This window comes from Mytilus edulis, chromosome 5, assembly GCF_963676685.1.
Source record: "Mytilus edulis chromosome 5, xbMytEdul2.2, whole genome shotgun sequence".
Lineage (NCBI taxonomy): Eukaryota > Metazoa > Mollusca > Bivalvia > Mytilida > Mytilidae > Mytilus > Mytilus edulis.
Window position 1 is genome coordinate 14,994,564 of NC_092348.1, and position 23,215 is coordinate 15,017,778.

General features: G+C 33.2%; 1 protein-coding gene and 1 long non-coding RNA gene across 2 annotated transcripts; one reads left to right on the forward strand and one right to left on the reverse strand.

Moving 5' to 3' along the window:
* Positions 1-1,388: 1,388 nt before the first annotated feature.
* LOC139523053 (protein arginine N-methyltransferase 7-like) lies at positions 1,389-21,448 on the reverse strand. The gene is made up of 14 exons (XM_071316810.1): positions 21,159-21,448; positions 20,959-20,995; positions 19,947-20,096; positions 18,925-19,033; positions 17,714-17,826; positions 17,037-17,269; positions 13,322-13,505; positions 7,241-7,371; positions 6,449-6,578; positions 5,099-5,182; positions 3,442-3,579; positions 2,683-2,919; positions 2,098-2,261; positions 1,389-1,687 (listed from the first exon to the last, which is right to left on the reverse strand). Exons 1-14 carry the CDS (start codon positions 21,317-21,319, stop codon positions 1,411-1,413), a joined length of 2,148 nt encoding a protein of 715 aa, XP_071172911.1. The 5' UTR covers positions 21,320-21,448; the 3' UTR covers positions 1,389-1,410.
* LOC139523059 (uncharacterized) lies at positions 8,126-9,881 on the forward strand. The gene is made up of 3 exons (XR_011664552.1): positions 8,126-8,206; positions 8,952-9,020; positions 9,783-9,881. It is a non-coding gene; the product is annotated as an uncharacterized lncRNA (long non-coding RNA).
* Positions 21,449-23,215: the final 1,767 nt, after the last annotated feature.

The window sequence follows — 23,215 nt, forward strand, 5'->3', positions numbered from 1 at the left end:
TAAAGGTGATAAGAACCTACATGTAATCAAAGAGAGCTTTTTATACTGAAGGAAAAGATCGACAGTTGTTTCAAAGATGTCAGTATGTTTCTCTCAAAATAAAAATTCCAAATGTATAACTCATTAAAGTAAAAAAAGCAGCTCAATGTAATGATTCTTTCGAAATGAAGCACCTGACTATCCTGTTATGGTAGCCAAACTACATTTATATATTCCAGCACTAGTTTTATGTAGATTGGGTTGAACAATGAGGTATGTATGGTGCATTAGAGGTTGCACTTTGAAATACAGCTGTTTCTCAAACCACACCTCTTTTGGGGAGATCTTGAATATTCATAGAAAATTAATTTTGTTTACATACTGGTTCCCAGTTATGCTCTCTGTTCCATCTCACAGAGACATAACTTGGGAATGTTACCAGTTAATAAACATGTGCATATTGTTTACATTGAAATCTGTGGTAACCTTTCATTCGAGGTAGGAGTAGTTAAGAAAATTAGTGTTAGTTTAAACTCTGAGAAGTTCAGGGCATATAAACGTTGAAAATATGCCGCACAGCCCTATATTTTGACCTCTGAAAAAAATTATAGTGCATATGAACTTTCAATTCTACGATGATTTTTTTCAAAACTTCATAGTAAAAGGGGTACATTTTTAGTCGTAAAAGGAGTTCCTATGGGAAATTGCATTGTCAATATTTTCAGAAATGCAACCTATAGAGAAATGTAAACAGATTCTTAATTGCAAAATTAATGTAATTATTTTATAATCTCAGCCTTTGTTCCATATGACCTATACAACCAACGCAACTTTAGCTAGTTGTTGGTTACTACTAGTTTGGAGGGTTTTAATGACTCCAATAAGATGTTACAGATGACCTTATGGGCCTTTGGTAAATATTTTTGGTTTTGATATAAAGAGAAAGGTTTGTTGATGTCATTTAGTTTTGGTGACATAAACTCTCAAAAAGATATATTCAGAGCCATGTCAATCAGTCGTAGTCCAAGTTGATGGATACAAGTAGGTGATGACAATAATAAGAGCCAGAGCAGTCGGGTAAAGCTATCTACAAAATCACAGATACAGGGTCTTTGGACTCTGTGGACACACAAACAGGTAAAGGCAATTAAATGAATGTAGACACAGACCATCAAAACTACCAAACAGTAAACATTATATATTGCATTGTGTTGAAATGTTTTTTTATAGACATAGTAACACCTACAGCTAATTAGAAAACATCACATGGCAGACTGATAATCGAGAGCTGACCTGGCACTTCCATTCAGCTGTTATAAGACTGAGACATGACTGATAGTAAGCAACAACAGGTACAGGACAAAATAAAGTTATATATTGTGTGGGGGGGGGGGGTCTAGCAATACATATTTATAAAATTACTAAGTTATTTTATTGACAATATTTGGTAGAAAATGCAAATGCAAAATCATCACTTTTAAAAGGTTCAAATTTTGTTTCAATTTTAATAACACATTGTTTGCTAAGCTTTAAATCTTCTGCAGAAATTTGTACTGGTTTCTTCAGTAAGTGTACACCTTGTCTAGAATAATAATCCCATTCTATTTTCTGGTTGATCACAGTTATGTCCCTTGGTCCTGTAGTTATAACATTTCCATCTCCAAAATCAAAATCAGCCCATAACACAACACCATTACAATTACCATGGCTACAAAATATTTAAATGAAATACATTTTTTTTATTATAGGACAACTGTATTTAGTCCAATGTATGGTATGTGCATTAACAGTGACACATGTGCTGGTATATGAGCTCTTGGAAGAGATTGTTAATCAATAGTCCTATCAGCTCTTAATAGCCAATATGAGTTGTGTTATTTAAGAAATTGAGGTTTAAAGCAAAAATTTGATAAGCTTTATAAAATTTATTCATATCTTTCCTAGAAAATGGAAAATTAAGAGCTTGATGTGTCTTTTGTGAAATACATCTTAAATTTGTAAGCAACAAAATCATGGATTATTTAGACAAAAACATTCAAAATTAATTTGCATGTCCTTTTACCAAATGTGAAATGAACAGTATCTATATATTTGATAGGTAGTATTTTCTGAACTAACCTTTTAATGTTGAGTTCTGTGTTGGTTATACAAGGTAATGATTTCTTGGTTATAAAATCTGTATAATCAAATGTATAGACCTTCTGTATATCACTTCTGGCTTGACAAGGATATTCCCATAATGGATGTGGCTCTACTATCTCATCTGCTATATCAGATGATGCCTGGAAAAAAACATTGCAATAAAATTGAGGATGGAAATGGGGAATAAGTCAAAGTGACAACAACCCGACCAAAAAGCAGATAACAGTTTACTTTCTTTATGTATTTCCTGAAGATGTCAACTCTATGTTAAAGGGGTCTATAATTCAGTATGACAGCTTTAGACATGCTAATTTTTAACCTTCTTTGATTGGACCAAATCAATAATTGACCTATTCATCACCCAGTTTTTTTAACATGTAATTTCATCCCCCTACTAATAAAATTTTATGCATGAAATGAAAAGAAATAAATTTGGGAGGTGTGTAAAAAAAATTGCGATTATACATTGTCCAGCACTAGGGACTACATTTGTAGACAACGGAAAGCAAATAATGCTAACTGTGTCCTTGGACCAGGTAGTTACAGTATCATATCTGTTACCTCAATTAATTTGTCAAAAATATCCAAATCAAAGCCTTCACAGTTTCCAATAGGAGCTTTTATCTTCCACAGATCTATAAAGTCTACAGCTACAGCATGTATAGTCATTCTACATGGTAAAACTATTGTCTCAGGATGTAAAATGGTGGGTAAACATTTCACAGAATGCCAGAATTGTATATGATGCCATGGCAGCATTGATGTTTGGAAATATGGTTCTCCAACAACTAAGTCAACCTGAAATATTTCAACAGTAGAAATTCTATTTTGAGTTTTATTTGAGAAGGTCTTTTGAGTATCATCAAGATTACAGATGGACATATTTGTTGATTTGCAATGCCTTATATACTACCAAGAAAATAACCAATAAAAAACTGTCATATCTATATGGAACAAAATCAATGTATGAACCATAAAATTTTAAACAAATGTCCTGTACTAAAACCAAGGCATCTTGAAATGATATTGGCTTTTTATAGATGACTATGTGGTATGGGCTTTTCTCATTGTTGAAGGCCATACAGTTACCTATAGTTGCTAATTTCTGTGTTGTTCGGTCTCTTGTGGAGAGCTGTCTCATTGAAAATCCTACCACATGTTCTTTTTTTATAATATAACTGCATTCGAAATATCATTGATCTTCCATTAGTAATAACCCTTGGTTGACCAAATCAGACTAAAATATATAAACTAAGCAGACATTTTATATTCAATAGACCATGTAACATGTGTATATTTGTTACTAGAATATTAGTCCACCTTGTTTCCATCAAGATCATCAATGGTAACATTCTCTGGATGTTTCTCTATCACCTTGATCTTTCCACTCAGATTGTTTTCTTCTAGGAATCTATCAACAATTCTTTTACACAATGGATTAGATTCTATAGTATAAACCTGAAATGAAATTCAGCTAGCTTTATAGGCAAACAAACATGGATTTTTCTAATTGGAAATTTTCAGTAACAGATGCTTTATACAAAAGTATGACATAAAATTAACAGCTGCACCAAGAGCACATGATATGTCTGTCCTGTTCAAAAGGAATGTTAATTTCTATAATTCAAACAGTTGTGTATAGTTTTCAGAAAATAGATTCAAACATAATGGAATTTATGAGACTGTCTTACAAGTGAGAAGTTTAGCTAGCTATAAAAGGTCTAATCTGACATTTCTGCATAAGAAATTCCTGTATGAAGTCAGGAATATGACAGTTTTATCAATTTGTTTGATGTGTTTGAGCTTTTAATTTTGCATTTGATTAGAGACTTTCTGTTTTAAATTTTTAATGAGACAGCTGATATCCGTTCGTTTGATGTGTTTGAGTTTTTGATTTTGCCATTTGATAAAGGACTTTCCGTTTAGAATTTTTAGGCTTTAACAAAAAACAGGTAATCAATCCCAAAAAAACTTTTGATTTAAAGGTAATCATTCAAGCATACTGGGATAGTGTGACATGTGCAAAATTGCATTTAACAAGAATGTGTCCAAAGTACACAGATGCCCCACTTGCACTATCATTTTCCATGTTCAATGGACTCTGAAATTGGGTAAAAAATCTAATTTGGCATTAAAATTATTAAGATCATACCATAGGGAACGTGTGTACTAAGTTTTAAGTTGATTGGACTTCAACTTCATCAAAAACTACCTTGACCAAAAACTTTAACCCGAAACTCACACTTTCATTTTCTATGATCAGTGGACCCTAATTGGGATCAAAAGTCTAATTTGACTTTAAAATTAGATAGATCATATCATAAGCAACAAGTGTACTAAGTTTGAAGTTGATTGGACTTCAGCTTCAAGTTCATCAAAAACTACCTTGACCAAAAGCTTTAACCTGAAATGGGACAGACGGACAAAGGGACGGGCGAACAGACGGACAAACAGACCAGAAAACATAATGCCCCTCTACTATCGTAGGTGGGGCATAAAAACAGATAGTGACACAGTTTCATAACTCTAAAAATTATCATAATCCAACAGGATCTTTTTACACCAATTCCAATACCATATACATTGTACAAGTTTCATGAGGTTTGATTATAGCAGAATGTATTGAGTGTGTAAATAAAGGTAATATCTTTTGGTTAACTTGCTTGCTAAGTTGAAAATGAAAATGAAGTGATTATTAGGTTATGTAAACTACCGTCCTTTAAGAGTAGACTAGTACGACAGATAACCAATCTATCTATCTGTCTGTAGGGCTAGACTAGGGAGGGTAGTATACATAACCTAATAATGACTTCATGGTTCTGCTATCAAGTAACCTAACCAAAAATTCAACTTTTGTCTACACACTCAATGCGTTCTGCTGTACTACAAGGCATTCTCTAGTCTCGCTATCACTATGACATGTTATCATGATAAATAAGTAGAATTCTTTCTATTTCAATGATGTTTTGTTTATTACCTGTTTAGCACCAAGTCTAGCGGCTATCAGGGGTAGAAGGCTTCCATCACTTATACATAGACATACTGTATCATCTTTAATATTCTATAATAAAAAAAAAAAACTCATTTATTACATGATTGGTTGCAGTAAATTTACAGGAATATGAAATATGGAAAATGAATGTTAGCTTGTGACTTCATACAACAACAGGTTGCTTTTTGTTGATGACGTAGCATCAAACATATTCAGAATTGATTGAAAAAGATAAAGTTCCTTACATTTTGAACTTTATTCAAACCTAAACATCAATGTTTCAAAAAGAATAACTGATAAAAAAATCAATATATTGAAAAATATTCGCTTTATTACTAAAAAAACACTAATTGCTAACTTATGTGAATTAATGTGTTGTTTGGTCATTCCATAAATATTTTTCTATATTTGAATTTTGAGAATACTTATACTATAATCAAAAGTGTTAATTTGTGTCCTTCTTTCCTAGGTATTTTAATGCCACCTTATAAGTAATATTAAGTCTTCTTTAATTTCTATTAAACAGTAAGACTTTTTTGTTTGACCCTGTGCTAAGTCAGGAACCTGTTGTCAATGGTTGAAGTGTTTCTTGTTTTTTTATATAGATTAGACTGTTAGTTTTTCTGTTTTCCTGGAGGTTTTTTTTGTAGAAATAGCTTGCTGTTTGGTGTTTTATAACCATATTTTGACCTATAATGGTTTACTTTTTACAAACTGTGACTTGGATGGAGAGTTAGCTCATTTTCACTCGTACCACATATCTTTTTACTTAATTAACACATCTTGAAACAAACATGCAAATGATTTTTAGGAATTCTCATTCAAATGATGACAATAATTAGTAAAGTTGTATTCACTTTTATACAAAAATATTTTAGTTTATCACAATGAAGAATTTATTTTTTTTTACAATGGGAGATAACTCAAACAATTTAAGATTTATATAATAATTTATTGTTGGTGTTTTTTTCTACAAGTCTTTTATTTATATATTTTATCATTTATGAATATAATTCTCTGACTTTGAGCTGATTTTTTTTTTGATTTTTCATTGTAATTTAGATTTTTTTTTTTTTTTTTGTATTCAAGTTGGTTTTTTGTTGTTGCTTTTTTTAAAATGATACATGTACCTACTTATAAATCAGAAAACATTTTTTATCATATTTTATTTTATATACTTGTGTTTCTTTTTTGGTTTATCATTCATAAACCATTATGTTTGCAGTTGGAATCATATTGGATTATATTTGGTTAATGTCTTAGATGCATAATAATTTCAGTCTGGAACTAAGGATTATTATATATATATAATGACTAAAACACTGTTACGTTTACCTTTCTCAACACATCAATAATTATTTGTTTTCTATCTGGGTCATTTATCATTCCAAATCTAGTTCTACTTATGGCTGTGTGTATACCACACAAACAATTTAGTCCACTACTGATCTTAGTATTTCCATTACTGAAAAGTAAAAAAATATTCAAATATAATATCAACAAAAAACTTCATTTATACAAATCAAATTATACATGTATTGTTTCAGCAATCCCAGCAACTGCAGAAGAGTTAATAACTTAATCTTTAATGTACAGTGTGACTTTTCATCTTGTTTTATTGAAATGTCTTTACTTTGGATTCATTTATTTTAGTTGATACCAATTTTCAAAGATTGAAGAAAACTTATTTGGTTTTGCCAAATCTGCATACAAGCCTATAGAAAATTTGTGATTCGTTGAATATTCAAGTTTGTGGTTCACTTTTCATATCGAAAAGTATTTAAATTTGTCCTGCTTATCATTTTTTCAAAGAATTGAAGGTAAGGTATATACAAAAGTATTGAGATCGACACTTTCTTCTTTTACTTTAAATGAATAGTTGAAAGTACAAAGGTATCCCAGCCAAAAGACCTTCATTATGGCCAAGCATAATGGTTTGTTAAATCAACTGACATAGCCATTCAATGCTATAGAGGATATTATAACACAATGAATATGCTTTTGATTATTCACACATTTAGTTCATACGGAGCAATCAGTGAATAACCTTGAATATACTCAACACATATTAAATGTAAAAAGTTTTTGCATATGAAATATAAACAAGCAAAATGTGTTAAATCTTACCAGTTTTCTTTTGCTACATCAAACCATAAATTGTATTCACTATGGTAACTGATGACCTTCACCTTATCACCTTTCTGTACTGGTAAAATGTTGCTGGGATAATACACTGCCTGCATCCAGTGATCTCTCCACTTTAAATATACAAAGACATAATTTTATATGCTGTCATCACAATTTTGTTCTTTATTCCTTTTTAATTCCCTCCCAAGATTTAAAAGTGTACAATAACAGTTTAACATCTTCCAATGCAAAATATGTCCATAGTAAGGTTATTATATCATGGATGTGTGGGTTAATTCCAACTTCCCTCTTTACCTGTAATTCCTTAGGATTAGATGAACCCAGTCAGGTGCATCAACTAAGGTAAATTCTAGCTTCCCTCTTTACCTGTAATTCCTTAGGATTAGATGTCCCCAGTCAGGTGCACAACTGGGTATACATTTACAATTAATTCTCCATAGGCCGTAATGGTAACGTTTTCCTCCATTGCTCAGTCCATATCGTTTACTTGAACATGTATGATGGCTCATATCGAAGCTGGTACATTTATACATGTCTGGTTAAATTTTCGGGGTGGCAAGTGAGATTACTTTTTTCGCAAATTGCTGGACCCCGGAAGATGGTGAAAAATGTCACTCTCCTCATGAAATAATCCCAAAATTCTGATCATAAAATTCAATAAAAAAATTGTCCTTTCTAATAATTTATTTCAGGTCAAATCTACATCTTTCTTTTCTCATCACATCAGCTCTATAAAACAGTTCTTATAGTTCATTTATGTCCATTTTTAAAATCACAGCATCCACAATTGTATGGCGGACTAATATTTTTTTTTAATTACGTCATCTGAGTTCCTCATCTCAAGGTCTATTAGGGATCCTGACCCAATATAATTAGAAGCTTAATTCCAGAAGTTTTCAGGCTGATTTATGGATGATTTCACCTTGTACACCACCGAAAATGATGGTTAGTAGTTTTTTATTTATACCTAGTTATTATAAATGGTTTAAGATAAATATTATTGATAAAGATCAGCAAAAACTCAATGAAATTTTCGCTTTTAAAATGCATTACTGGCATGGGGCTGAACACTTTTTTTAGGCACAATCATAACTTTGTTTACTTCCGAGATATCCGAAAGGAATTTGTTTACTATATTGAAAAAGGCAAGAAATAACTTTTAAATATTATTAAATTGTAAGTAAACATGACACAATATAGTCTTTGTTATGTAATTATCACTTCGGTCTACAGGAATACCTGATAATCATGGGAGATAACACACTTCATACGAGTAAAGTGAGATACATCATCGCATGTGCTTTTATCCAATGATTTGACCCCTGGTCAGTAGATATCATATGCAAAAAAACAGAAAACACATGTACATGTTTTAAGAAAATCATGAATTATTATTTTAATGCACTTGAGCAAAACAAAAGATATTGTCATTTCTCAGTGAAAAAGGGGGAGGGTCAAACCTTTTTGAAAACAATATTTCTGCACCGATTCAACTATTAAGCTAGTTAGCTACTACCCATTGCTTCTAATATAAAAGGTTTAAATGAAGGTTACTAAGCCACAAGGGAGAAGCATTTGTCTTTCTTTGTAATTAAACTTTCAAGAAATAGATTTTTCTCTCTCAATAATACTTATGTATTTAAATCAAATGATAACACAGCCTGAGTAATTTTTTTTTGTCTTATTTCAGTTCCAGACATATCATTACTTTTTAACCTGAGATGGCAAACTAGAGGTTTTAAAAAGTCCTGAATAACTGGTAAGCATTTTGTTTTGTTAGGCAAGCTCTAAATTGTTTATTTATGGTATTTATGCAATTGAAATTACAGTCGGTATGTTAAAAATATGCAAATATGAAAACTGTTGCTATGGTCTTGATATTGAATGGAAAGGCTTAGTTACAGATCGTTTCGACTCAATATTTCGAGTTAAATCTTGCGGCAACTGTTTCTCACGTAACACTGCAAACTATATTTAGCACTATTTTGATCTGTCGTTATTTAATGACGCCATAATACATGTGATGTCACAATGTTTCCTTTAAAACCTCATGTGGATTTCTCACTGATAAAAGGTTTTCACTGAAATACATGTTAAAAACATTTTTTCTCAAATAGAATTATGTGAAAGGACAAGTTTTGAAAATTTGCACTATATTGCACTCTAATTATATGATAAGGATGACTTTCCCAGTAGTTTAGAGTGCTTTCCACAGTTTTAAATACCAGATTTCCACTAGTAAGAATAATTATTTTGGTGTTGGTTTTTTTATAAAATCTCCATTTTTGCATAATTTCTCTGCCAAAATGCACTTTAAGACACAAGAAAATTTTATAGAATGCTTTAACAGGGTCTGTGTATTGTAATTAAAGGATATAATCAGAAGTTTTGTCCTTGTTTTGACTAGTGAATGTATTCTGGAAGAAATTAATTATACATACACATTGTATTCAAAATAAATGAATATAGCGACGAAAGTGTCATTGCCTTATAGTGCTAAAACAACTTTATTTTTTTTCAGAAATGGACAAAAATACACAGATTTATTCAGAATGTTATACCGATGAAGATCACATAAAAATATTTGGAAAAATCAGAAGTATTGATTTCAATATGGGTATACATTTACAATTAATTCTCCATAGGCCGTAATGGTAACGTTTTCCTCCATTGCTCAGTCCATATCGTTTACTTGAACATGTATGATGGCTCATATCGAAGCTGGTACATTTATACATGTCTGGTTAAATTTTCGGGGTGGCAAGTGAGATTACTTTTTTCGCAAATTGCTGGACCCCGGAAGATGGTGAAAAATGTCACTCTCCTCATGAAATAATCCCAAAATTCTGATCATAAAATTCAATAAAAAAATTGTCCTTTCTAATAATTTATTTCAGGTCAAATCTACATCTTTCTTTTCTCATCACATCAGCTCTATAAAACAGTTCTTATAGTTCATTTATGTCCATTTTTAAAATCACAGCATCCACAATTGTATGGCGGACTAATATTTTTTTTTAATTACGTCATCTGAGTTCCTCATCTCAAGGTCTATTAGGGATCCTGACCCAACTAAGGTAAATTCTAGCTTCCCTCTTTACCTGTAATTCCTTAGGATTAGATGAACCCAGTCAGGTGCATCAACTAAGGTAAATTCTAGTTTCCCTCTTTACCTGTAATTCCTTAGGATTAGATGAACCCAGTCAGGTGCACAACTAAGGTAAATTCTAGCTTCCCTCTTTACCTGTAATTCCTTAGGATTAGATGTCCCCAGTCAGGTGCACAACTAAGGTAAATTCTAGCTTCCCTCTTTACCTGTAATTCCTTAGGATAAGGATGTCCCCAGTCAGGTGCACAACTAAGGTAAATCATAGCTTCCCTCTTTACCTGTAATTCCTTAGGATTAGATGAACCCAGTCAGGTGCATCAACTAAGGTAAATTCTAGCTGCCCTCTTTACCTGTAATTCCTTAGGATAAGGATGTCCCCAGTCAGGTGCACAACTAAGGTAAATTCTAGCTTCCCTCTTTACCTGTAATTCCTTAGGATAAGATGTCCCCAGTCAGGTGCATCAACTAAGGTAAATTCTAGCTGCCCTCTTTACCTGTAATTCCTTAGGATAAGGATGTCCCCAGTCAGGTGCACAACTAAGGTAAATCATAGCTTCCCTCTTTACCTGTAATTCCTTAGGATTAGATGAACCCAGTCAGGTGCATCAACTAAGATAAATTCTAGCTGCCCTCTTTACCTGTAATTCCTTAGGATTAGATGAACCCAGTCAGGTGCACAACTAAGGTAAATCATAGCTTCCCTCTTTACCTGTAATTCCTTAGGATTAGATGAACCCAGTCAGGTGCATCAACTAAGGTAAATTCTAGCTGCCCTCTTTACCTGTAATTCCTTAGGATTAGATGAACCCAGTCAGGTGCACAACTAAGGTAAATTCTAGCTTCCCTCTTTACCTGTAATTCCTTAGGATTAGGATGTCCCCAGTCAGGTGCATCAACTAAGGTAAATTCTAGCTTCCCTCTTTACCTGTAATTCCTTAGGATTAGGATGTCCCCAGTCAGGTGCACAACTATTATATATAGTCAACTAAGGTAAATTCTAGCTTCCCTCTTTACCTGTAATTCCTTAGGATTAGGATGTCCCCAGTCAGGTGCACAACTAAGGTAAATTCTAGCTGCCCTCTTTACCTGTAATTCCTTAGGATAAGGATGTCCCCAGTCAGGTGCACAACTAAGGTAAATTCTAGCTTCCCTCTTTACCTGTAATTCCTTAGGATAAGATGTCCCCAGTCAGGTGCATCAACTAAGGTAAATTCTAGCTGCCCTCTTTACCTGTAATTCCTTAGGATAAGGATGTCCCCAGTCAGGTGCACAACTAAGGTAAATCATAGCTTCCCTCTTTACCTGTAATTCCTTAGGATTAGATGAACCCAGTCAGGTGCATCAACTAAGGTAAATTCTAGCTGCCCTCTTTACCTGTAATTCCTTAGGATTAGATGTCCCCAGTCAGGTGCACAACTAAGGTAAATCATAGCTTCCCTCTTTACCTGTAATTCCTTAGGATTAGATGAACCCAGTCAGGTGCATCAACTAAGGTAAATTCTAGCTGCCCTCTTTACCTGTAATTCCTTAGGATTAGATGAACCCAGTCAGGTGCACAACTAAGGTAAATTCTAGCTTCCCTCTTTACCTGTAATTCCTTAGGATTAGGATATCCCCAGTCAGGTGCATCAACTAAGGTAAATTCTAGCTTCTCTCTTTACCTGTAATTCCTTAGGATTAGGATGTCCCCAGTCAGGTGCACAACTAAGGTAAATTCTAGCTTCCCTCTTTACCTGTAATTCCTTAGGATTAGGATGTCCCCAGTCAGGTGCACAACTAAGGTAAATTCTAGCTGCCCTCTTTACCTGTAATTCCTTAGGATAAGGATGTCCCCAGTCAGGTGCACAACTAAGGTAAATTCTAGCTTCCCTCTTTACCTGTAATTCCTTAGGATAAGATGTCCCCAGTCAGGTGCATCAACTAAGGTAAATTCTAGCTGCCCTCTTTACCTGTAATTCCTTAGGATAAGGATGTCCCCAGTCAGGTGCACAACTAAGGTAAATCATAGCTTCCCTCTTTACCTGTAATTCCTTAGGATTAGATGAACCCAGTCAGGTGCATCAACTAAGGTAAATTCTAGCTGCCCTCTTTACCTGTAATTCCTTAGGATTAGATGTCCCCAGTCAGGTGCACAACTAAGGTAAATCATAGCTTCCCTCTTTACCTGTAATTCCTTAGGATTAGATGAACCCAGTCAGGTGCATCAACTAAGGTAAATTCCAACTTCCCTCTTTACCTGTAATTCCTTAGGATTAGGATGTCCCAGTCAGGTGCATCAACTAAGGTAAATTCCAACTTCCCTCTTTACCTGTTATTCCTTAGGATTAGATGAACCCAGTCAGGTGCACAACTAAGGTAAATTGTAGCTTCCCTCTTTACCTGTAATTCCTTAGGATTAGATGAACCCAGTCAGGTGCACAACTACGGTAAATTGTAGCTTCCCTCTTTACCTGTAATTCCTTAGGATTAGATGAACCCAGTCAGGTGCACAACTAAGGTAAATTCTAGCTTCCCTCTTTACCTGTAATTCTTTAGGATTAGGATGTCCCCAGTCAGGTGCACAACTAAGGTAAATTGTAGCTTCCCTCTTTACCTGTAATTCCTTAGGATTAGATGAACCCAGTCAGGTGCACAACTAAGGTAAATTGTAGCTTCCCTCTTTACCTGTAATTCCTTAGGATTAGATGTCCCCAGTCAGGTGCACAACTAAGGTAAATTCTAGCTTCCCTCTTTACCTGTAATTCCTTAGGATTAGGATGTCTCCAGTCAGGTGCATCAACTAAGGTAAATTCTAGCTTCCCTCTTTACCTGTAATTCTTTAGGATTAGATGAACCCAGTCAGGTGCACAACTAAGGTAAATTCTAGCTTCCCTCTTTACCTGTAATTCCTTAGGATTAGGATGTCCCCAGTCAGGTGGACAACTAAGGTAAATTCTAGCTTCCCTCTTTACCTGTAATTCCTTAGGATTAGGATGTCCCCAGTCAGGTGCACAACTAAGGTCAATTTCCCCATTTGTGTCCATCTGTAAATCCCACCACATTAAAAAGCCATTCACCTGACCATTAGATAAAGCTTCAAAAAAGATTTCTGACTGTCTGTCACTAACTAGAGGTATTTTGCCACTGAAGTCAAATCTACAAATGTAATAAAAGACAATTTGTAATTCATGCACACATTTTTGATTAAATGCATTGTATTTGGAAAAAAACCTTTTATACTGGATAAAAACTTTCAATTTATGATTTAATTGGTAGTTGATATCACAACTGCATATACAAATGTATAACAATATACTCGAATAAATCAATTCAATTTCCAATTGTTTTAGTTACCTGTATTATAACTACATCCATAGAACTATTATCGTATCAATGATTTTATTTTTTTCAAATAAGTATCAGAACTCTCTATATCTATAAATTTAAATGTATTACAAGTTACTTACTTTACCGGTATTGACATTTATTGTGGAAATGTGCATCTGGTGCAAAAAAATTGTTTCCTTATTTTTATAACTTGCTGTGCAATAATTAGATATAAGAATATGTGGTATGATTGCCAATGAGACAACTCTCAATCAAGTCACAATTTGTAAAATAAACCATTTTAGGTCAAAGTATGGTCTTCAACACTGAAACTTGGTTCACACTGAACACCAAACTATAAAGTGCCCCAAAAATGAATAGTATAAAACCATTCAAACATGAAAACCAACAGTCTAATTCATATAATCAAAGAACTGAAAGCTCTGAGGAAAATGACGCCACTGCCTCTAATATTGGGATATTTTTTTATTAAAGTCTTGATTTTCACATACAGTAATTAGTTTAACATTGCAACATGTCTCGTTAGCATATAATTGATATTCATATATGTGTGTGTTTGAAGTGAAGATGACAACTGGCTGTTTTTTAAGTACAAAATGAATAGGTCAAGACTACCTGAATGATCTACAGTATCGAATGACTACTGGCTGTTCTTTTGTACTAATAAATAGGTCAAGACTATTTGAATGATCTAAAATATCCAATGACTACTGGCTGTTCTTTTGTACACATAAATAAAGACTACATGTGCCTGAATGGTCTAAAGTGTTCTAAGTAATGTGATTTTTTTCTTGCAATTACATTTTTCTAAATCAAGGATACAGACTACTTAACTTTGAAGAGCCTGTTGTGAGCAAGCTCTAATACCCCACATACTCATTAAATAAGTTACAAGTGACCTGATTATTTCTGTAACTTAAAGCAAAAGTATGGGACCCCTGCACGGTAACAAAAATAAACAAGCTTGAAAGGATACAACGTCAGGCAGCAAAATTTATAACCAGAGATTACTAATCAAGAGAGGAAGGATACGTCTCCAAAATGCTTGCCAAACTGCGACTACAACGAGATCTCCAGACAAGATGAACACGGTGTTGAAGCCAGAAATTAATATTTATGTAAAAAGTAGTTAAGGGGCTGATTCCCGCTATTGAACCAGACAAATTCCTCAAAAAAGCATGTCCAAAGAGAACCATAACTGCTGAGAAATTCAAGAATACCATGCAACAAATATTGTGGAAAAGCAAGTGAAAAATAACTCTAACTGTAAGTGTTTTGACACTCCACCAAGTAAAACATCGTGCAATATGCAAACTCATTCTTTGTAAGACAGTGATCACATGGAATCAACTGTAGACGACACTGTAGAGTGTACTGCATTCATCAATGATTGTAAAGTTGAAATGACAAGAAAGGCTGACATTATTTAGGAGATCTATTTGGTCTAGCCATTGCTAGCTGATCATTGGAGTGTAAAAAGTCCAACACCATAACAAAACGGGGATCAATTTATGCATACCGATTGTTTACAATTGTTAGACATGTGCATAACAGTGAAAGCTCGAATAAATATGAAAATTATCAAAAAGGGATAGCTCCAAACACCATTTAATAACAAAAAACATATGGACAGGTCAAGATTATTTTTGGTAAATAAAACTAGAGGCTCTAAAGAGCCTGTGTCGCTCACCTTGGTCTATGTGAATATTAAACAATGGACACAGATGGATTCATGACAAAATTGTGTTTTGGTGATGGTGATGTGTTTGTAGATCTTACTTTACTAAACATTCTTGCTGCTTACAATTATCTCTATCTATAATAGTACTTTCTGTGGAAAATGTTATTGAAAATCTTCAAATTTTAATGAAGGGCAATTACTCCTTAGGGGGTCAATTGACTATTTTGGTCATACTGACTTATTTTTAGTTCTTTCTTTGCTGTACATTATTGCTGTTTACAGTTTATCTCTATCTATAATAATATTCAAGATAATAACAAAAAAAACAGCAAAATTTCCTCAAAATTACCAATTCAGGGGCAGCAACCTAACAACCGATTATCCGATTCATCTGAAAATTCCAGGGCAGATAGATCGTGACCTGATCAACAATTTTACTTCCTGTCAGATTTGCTCTTAATGCCATGGTTTTTGAGTTATAAGCCAAAAACTGCATTTTACCCCCATGTTCTATTTTTAGCCATGGCGGCCATCTTGGTTTGTTGGCCAAGTTACTGGACATATTTTTTTAACTAAATACCCCAATGATGATTATGGCTAAGTTTGGTTAAATTTGGCCCAGTAGTTTCAGAGGAGAAGATTTTTCTATAAGATTACTAATATTTACGAAAAATGGTTAAAAATTGACTATAAAGGGCAATAACTCCTAAAGTGGTCAACTAACCATTTTGGTCATGTTGACTTATTTGTAGATCTTACTTTGCTGAATATTATTGCTGTTTACAGTTTATCTCTATCTATAATAATATTCAAGATAACCAAAAACAGGAAAATTTCCTTAAAATTACCATTTCAGGGGCAGCAACCCAACAACGGAATGTCCGATTCATCTGAAAATTTCAGGGCAGATAGATCGTGACCTGATGAACAATATTACCCCCGTGTCAGATTTGCTCTAAATGCTTTAGTTTTTGAGTTATAAGCCAAAAACTGCATTTTACCCCTTTGTTCTATTTTTAGCCATGGCGGTCATCTTGGTTGGTTTGCCGGGTCACAGGACACATTTTTTGAACTAGATACCCCAATTATGATTATGGCCAAGTTTGGTTAAATTTGGCCCAGTAGTTTCAGAGGAGAAGATTTTTGTAAAAGTTAACGCAGGACGATGGACGACGACGACGGACAATGAAGGACGCCGGACGCCAAGTGATGAGAAAAGCTTACTTGGCCTTTCGGCCAGGTGAGCTAAAAAGGTATGTAAACTGTTCCCGTCCGACTACAACACTTTGTTCGAGTGAAGCGTAATACAAGCAGATTCCAGTTAGTATGTAAAATTGTAAATATGAAACCGAGTGTGGAAGGCAGAGAAAACAATCAACTTCCGATTGTTCTGGTCAATGGTATTGGAAACATGCCGCTGATAGCGTCATTTTCCAAAAATGAGAAACAAGAAACAGTTATGAACCACATTAACAAACAACAACAATGAACGTCATATTTCTAAATAATGGTCATTTGAATACTTATACTTATATATTATTTGGTCTATGATGTGGAGTTGTCTCATTGGTAATCATACTATATTGTTATTTATATATTTTGAAGTTCATAAAAACAAAATAAATGAACATAAGAAGAAAAAGTAACATTTTGTTTACCTAAATACTTTCAAAGGCTCAGAAAGACAAGTAAATTTATCTCTTGGAAGCTCCTGAAGTTGTAAGTCATGTAATGCAATAGCTCCACTACAACTGGTCGTATCTGAAGGGGGTCTGACATCATCACATCCTTGTATTTTGATTGGCTGTATGTCTTTCCATCGACTGATGAACTCTGATGAGACAACTTGTACATACATGTTGGATGATGATGGAACTACTATACAATTTTCCTGAAATATTTAGCAAAATAAGTAATTTGGCAATACAGCAGAAACTTATCTATTCACTGATTAAAGAATAATTCCTCTAGGGTGATATGTTTTTTGTCAATTTTCCATCTTTTTGAAAGGTTCATTTTTGAGAAAGTCTTAATATCACTCAGTATTTTTTTTAAAATATTTTGAAGTTTGATTTTTCATGTAGGTTTTGTATCAACCTTACATCCTTCCATAATTTTACAAGAATGTTCAGTGTACACCGGATGTTAAGTAACAAACAATCAATCAATCATTCCATGTTCAACATGAAATCGTGGTCAAAATCTCATTATTTTAGTTGAATCCCATTACATATCATACCAAGGACAAGCATATTGAAATTGTTGTAAGAATAAATGGGATATTTATATTCTTTATCTTCACAACATTATCAAAACCAATATAAGCAGCCATTACCTCTAGTAATTCTTTGTGTGCATGAGTATATGTTCCGTAGGCACCTTCTCCAATTAGTTCTGTGTCAAACACTTCTGTTACCAAGATGTTAGCACGTTGTGACATATCTCCATCTATAAAATTGTTTTATATTGAAATAACAGTGTTTTCATATGTTCTCACAAGGTACATCAATTAGGTTTTATTTACTCTTACATAAAACACAATAAACTTTAACAGTATTGTATCAGCTTGTAGAATGTGCCTGGGGATACCCATGCTGGCATTGTTTTTTTAGTATCTAAGGATAAGAAATGCAAGATATTGAAATTTTCAAAAGGTTTTTGTCAATCCATTCTGATTTCTATCATGTAGAAATCCTGATAACTCAATGATCCCCAACCATGAAACCACAATGTAAGATTTTCAACCGTAAAAAACATAAGACACCTTACAATCATACCATAAACTAAGTATAGTTAGCCTATTGATCATAGTATCTGAGACACATGCATAACATCAAAATTGACATTTACCAATGAACCATGAAAATGAGGTTAATTATAGATGACACCTATCTGATAGACATGCACACCTTACAGTCAATCCTAGTTGACCTACTGGTTAAAATATTTGATAAACTGACAAAAAAACATGAAATCTAAATGTTGATCAATGAATTATAAAATGAGATCATGGTCATATGAGGACTAGACAGACATATAAACCTTACAATAATTGCATACACCAAATATAGTATAGTAGCCCTATCACTTGTAGTATCTGGAAAAAATCTGACCACGGTGTAAATGTTGCAAGGATCCTGTATATCATGATATGTGAGTACATTTTGTATTTCACATGACAAAAAACGTGTTTTTAAGCAGTTGATGAATCATGCAAATGAGATAAAGGACAATGGACATACAAAAGACAAACTTTATAACATACAAGGCACCTGCATGCAAGGTATGAGGCATCCAGGGCATCTACTTTCTGAAATATAAAGTTTTATATAAATTATTTTCTCTGTCACTTAACCGTAATTCCTATGATTGACATGCTATGATTTTAGTCACAGGTGAGACTAACTACATCTTCAATTTGGACTCTTAAAATGCAATTCTTTCATTTTTAGTTAGAAATTCTGACATAAATATTGATTGAGAGGGGTCACCAAGCTGTGAATGAGAATCTGCTTCATTATCATAACTTATGAGTAAACTTTCTACCTGGACCAACTGAAACACCGGTGGAACGTTTTGGTATCAATTTGATTTTGTTTCCATAACCATTTTGTTGTATTATTTTCCTAGCACAATCAGCCATAGGTTTAAATGCCTGAAAATAACAGAAGATAAAATGAATACTGGTATGTAAATAATATATACAGAAATCCATTACTGAGTGTTTTACAACAACTGATCTGACTGTATCACAAATCAGTTCTATTTTTTTTTAATATCTATATATTAAGGTATGCAAATGCTAAATGATGTCATCAACAATTTTTTCAATCCTTCATTGTTAACAAATCATTTGATGTATATTCTTTTTAATCCATGCTATTTTTAGCAACTTTCAAGGTCTTTGATATTTGTAGATAGTTGTTTTGCATATCTTTTATGCAGAAATGTTTAGTCTTTTATTAAGCATATTTCAAATGCTCTCTGGTTTATATGATGTTGTGTCCTTTAAACAGTATATGACCTATCTTTGCTAGCCAAGGATTACAAAAAAGTCCTGTTCTTTTCCCTTTTTGAACTTCGACGGCATCATTTGATGATTTGATGGTTACAAATAAAGTTTACTGGCAATGAGTTAGTAAATGGGTATTTCCAAACCTCAAAAATACAATATTGTTATCTCCTTTATAATGAAACGGACAGAGAACAATGTCCAATCATACATTTAAAATTTGTCATACATCGTCTGCGCTTGCCCAAACATTTCCATAACATTAATTGTGAATTGTTGCCATGAAAGTTGATGACATTATCCAATCCAAATGTTTGGTTATGTGTTACATTTTTGTTTTTCGTTCTTTTTTTGTACATAAACAAGGCCGTTAGTTTTCTTGTTTGAATTGTTTTACATGTCATTTCTGGGCCTTTTATAGCTGACTATGCGGTGTGGGCTTTGCTTATTGTTGAAGGCCGTACGGTGACTATAGTTATTAATTTCTGTGTCATTTTGGTCTTTGTGGAGAGTTGTCTCATTGACAATCATACCACATCTTCTTTTTTTATATTACCTCACAAGCTGTGACTGTATCTGCTCCTAAGGAAGCTGCCATCATTGACAAAAGTCCAGTACCAGTACCAATGTCAAGGACATGTACTTTTTCACCTTTATCACGTTTCAACTGAATAGCCTTTCCCAAAGCTAAGAAATATTTTTTGTTCTGAAAATAAGACATGTCAAATTTACTACATTGTTTTCAAACTAGTAGATTTTACTGATTTTTAATGTGTTTCACTTGTAATCAACTACATGTAATTTTTGAGATTATTATAATTTGATAATAGTGAAGATGAGTAAGGAACTTATTATTTTTCCTTAATGAACCAATACATCTGCATCAGACCTATTCATCTACCTGGAATAAAACTCAAATGTTTATTTGTTTCAAAAGGGTATCATTATATTACACTTGTCTAATGAGATAAAGTAACAAAATGTGCCCTTTCTTCTGTAGGCAGGGCATACAATGTTTTATTACATTTCATTGACAAAAGGGTTTAAAATAAGCATTTTTGAAAATAATAGGTATATAAGGTATAGATTTTTTGTATGCATTGTGTATTGTACATTATGTACGACAATATTGTAAAACCTACTACAATTACCAACAAAGAACACATATCCTCAAATTATGATGTTTCTGTGTGGCAATTTCACTTCTTTGAAAAAACTTATACTTAAAATCTTATTATTAGAGATAGGGTTGGTACCATGGCTCAAGTAGGATATAACATTTAACCCCGCTGCATATGTTTGCACCTGTCCTTGGTCAGGAATCTGATTTACAGGTAAATGTCAAGTAGATATCCCATGTACAGGTAAATGTCAAGTATGGGGTAGATATCCAATGTACAGGTAAATGTCAAGTAGATATCCAATGAACAGGTCAGGTAGATATCTAGATTTCCCATGTACAGGTAAGGTGAAGAAGATATCCAATGTTTAGGTAAATATCTAATAGATATATATATCCTATGTACTTGAAGATGTTGAGTAGATAACAAGAATGAGATGACACTTACCCGTTCTGTATCATGTAGCATATCTGCATAGGCTGACCTGTAAAAGTAAAAGAACATGTAAACAAAAAGTGAAAGAAATGTTAAACATAGCAAAAGCAATAAAAAGCAAATGTAAATTAGGAAATGTATGCATTATAGGGACAGAAGAATTCGGTCTATCTGTGAGCCACTGAGTGTGATCTAAACAAAAAATATCTTACCTTGCTATTTCTTGATGATAGTCATAATTTTCATCTTGCATCACCCAGGATGACTTCCCGCTAATATGATTGATACTGGAGACAAAACTGCTCATGTTTAAATGTGATTCAAATCTATAATGACATATAAAACGAGAAAATGAAAAGGTAAACAACTTCATGTGGGGGAGAAGTGTGGGCTGACATATTGAACTATCTAAAACCCGGAGTACGTCCCAGAGAGCGGGCTGTTAAAAATGAGATTTGTTCAACACTGGACATGTATAACTAGCTATTATGTTTGTTGCCAAAATCATATCTGAAGAAGAAGAAAAATATTTAAACAATATATATAATCATTTTTTGCCCCCTAATAGATGATCGTTATTTGGGGATCTGCAACACTTGACCCTACTAAGTAGCTGGGACACCTCAAGTTTAAAATGGGGGGGGGCAAGGGGGGTCCCAATAACAGCAAAACAGCAAATTGATTTGGCTTATAACAGATAACAAGGAATTAAAATGGACAAAAACAGATAACAGTAAATTTAATATTAAAATAAGTCGGAACCTTGACAAATCCAGTATTTCTTATTACGGGTATAATCCTTTGTAATGCATTCTATTTTCTCTGAACATGTTTTTAAAATTATGTATCTAGAATGAGTTTACTACTCAATATATTTTTATACGCTCGTTTACAGGACGTATTATGGAATACTGTTGTCCGTCTGTCGTCAACATGTCAAATATTAACTCCAACACTATTTAACCAATTCGCATAAAACGTTTGGAAATTAATGGGGTTTTATTCAATAAAAATGGTGTTTTTTTCAGTTTTCTGATAATATCTCAAAAATCCTTTCACAAATTTGCAAGGAATTTTGGTGAATTGTTACTATCTATTGACATGAGCTCCCTTTCAATTTTTATAAATTTTAGATTTTACTAAGGGGGGTTCCAGTTTTCGGACATTAACACAAAAAAAGTTTTCAGCAGTTCTCATGAAACTTTGCTGAATTGTTTATAGCTATTGTTGTAAGCTCCCTTTCTATTTTCATTAATTTTAGATTTTATGTTATTGAGTTAAGGGGTTTTGTTCATTAAAAAAGGTGGTATTTTCCAGTTTTCGGTCAATAACTCAAAAAATATTTCAGCAGTTCGCATGAAACTTTGGTGTATTATTTATATATATTGACTGAAGCTCCCTTTCAATTTTTATAAATATCTGATATGACATAGAGAAATGATCGAATCTTTCAAAAAGGGCGACGGGCGTATCATGCGCTCATGGCGTAGCTGTTTATTTGTTATAGAATACTTTTTTTCAGCATTTGTTTTTATACAGTTCTAGAAACTCACGCATGCTTGTAATTTCAATAGTGTGTAATAAAATTGAGAATGGAAATGAGGAATATGTCAAAGAGACAAAAATGATATCTAGTAAAAATTCAAGGGCTTGTTATGGTATTCCATTCACATAGTTCTTGTGTTTGTTGCTACTAAAAAATGACCTAAAAGAGTTTGAATATATATATTCGCATTCTGACTTTTTCTAAATGCCCATTTAATGAGGTGTGTGAATTTTTCTTAATAAGACTATGAGGCAAAGTTGTCAGTATATAGGATAGAAAAATCAAAAGCACCAATTATAAGCATGCAATTTATCAAGTACCTAGAACCAATTTTGACACTCCAAAAGTAATTTATTCCATTATTTTCAAATGCTCAATTTGAACAATTTTCTATCAGGCTATTGATTGGACCAAGTGTACTAGTAAGTAGAATACATAGTTTAGTAGGGGAGCAATATAATGGCTCAGTGAAGACGAAATAAATCTTTGTTTGTAATGAGCTATGTGCTGCTTCAGGACCCAGTACATGGTTGGAACTTTCATTGTACAATGTGTTTGGTTCTGCTTTGAAAAGAATCACAGAGCTGAGTCAATGTACCATATTATATAAATGGTTAACTGTTCAAGTGGTTGTAAGGACAAAGTCCTTAATTGAGATTCTTGTCAGATATTCCTGGCCATATGTTTCCTTTTTGTCATATTAATAATTGTTCTGATTTAATA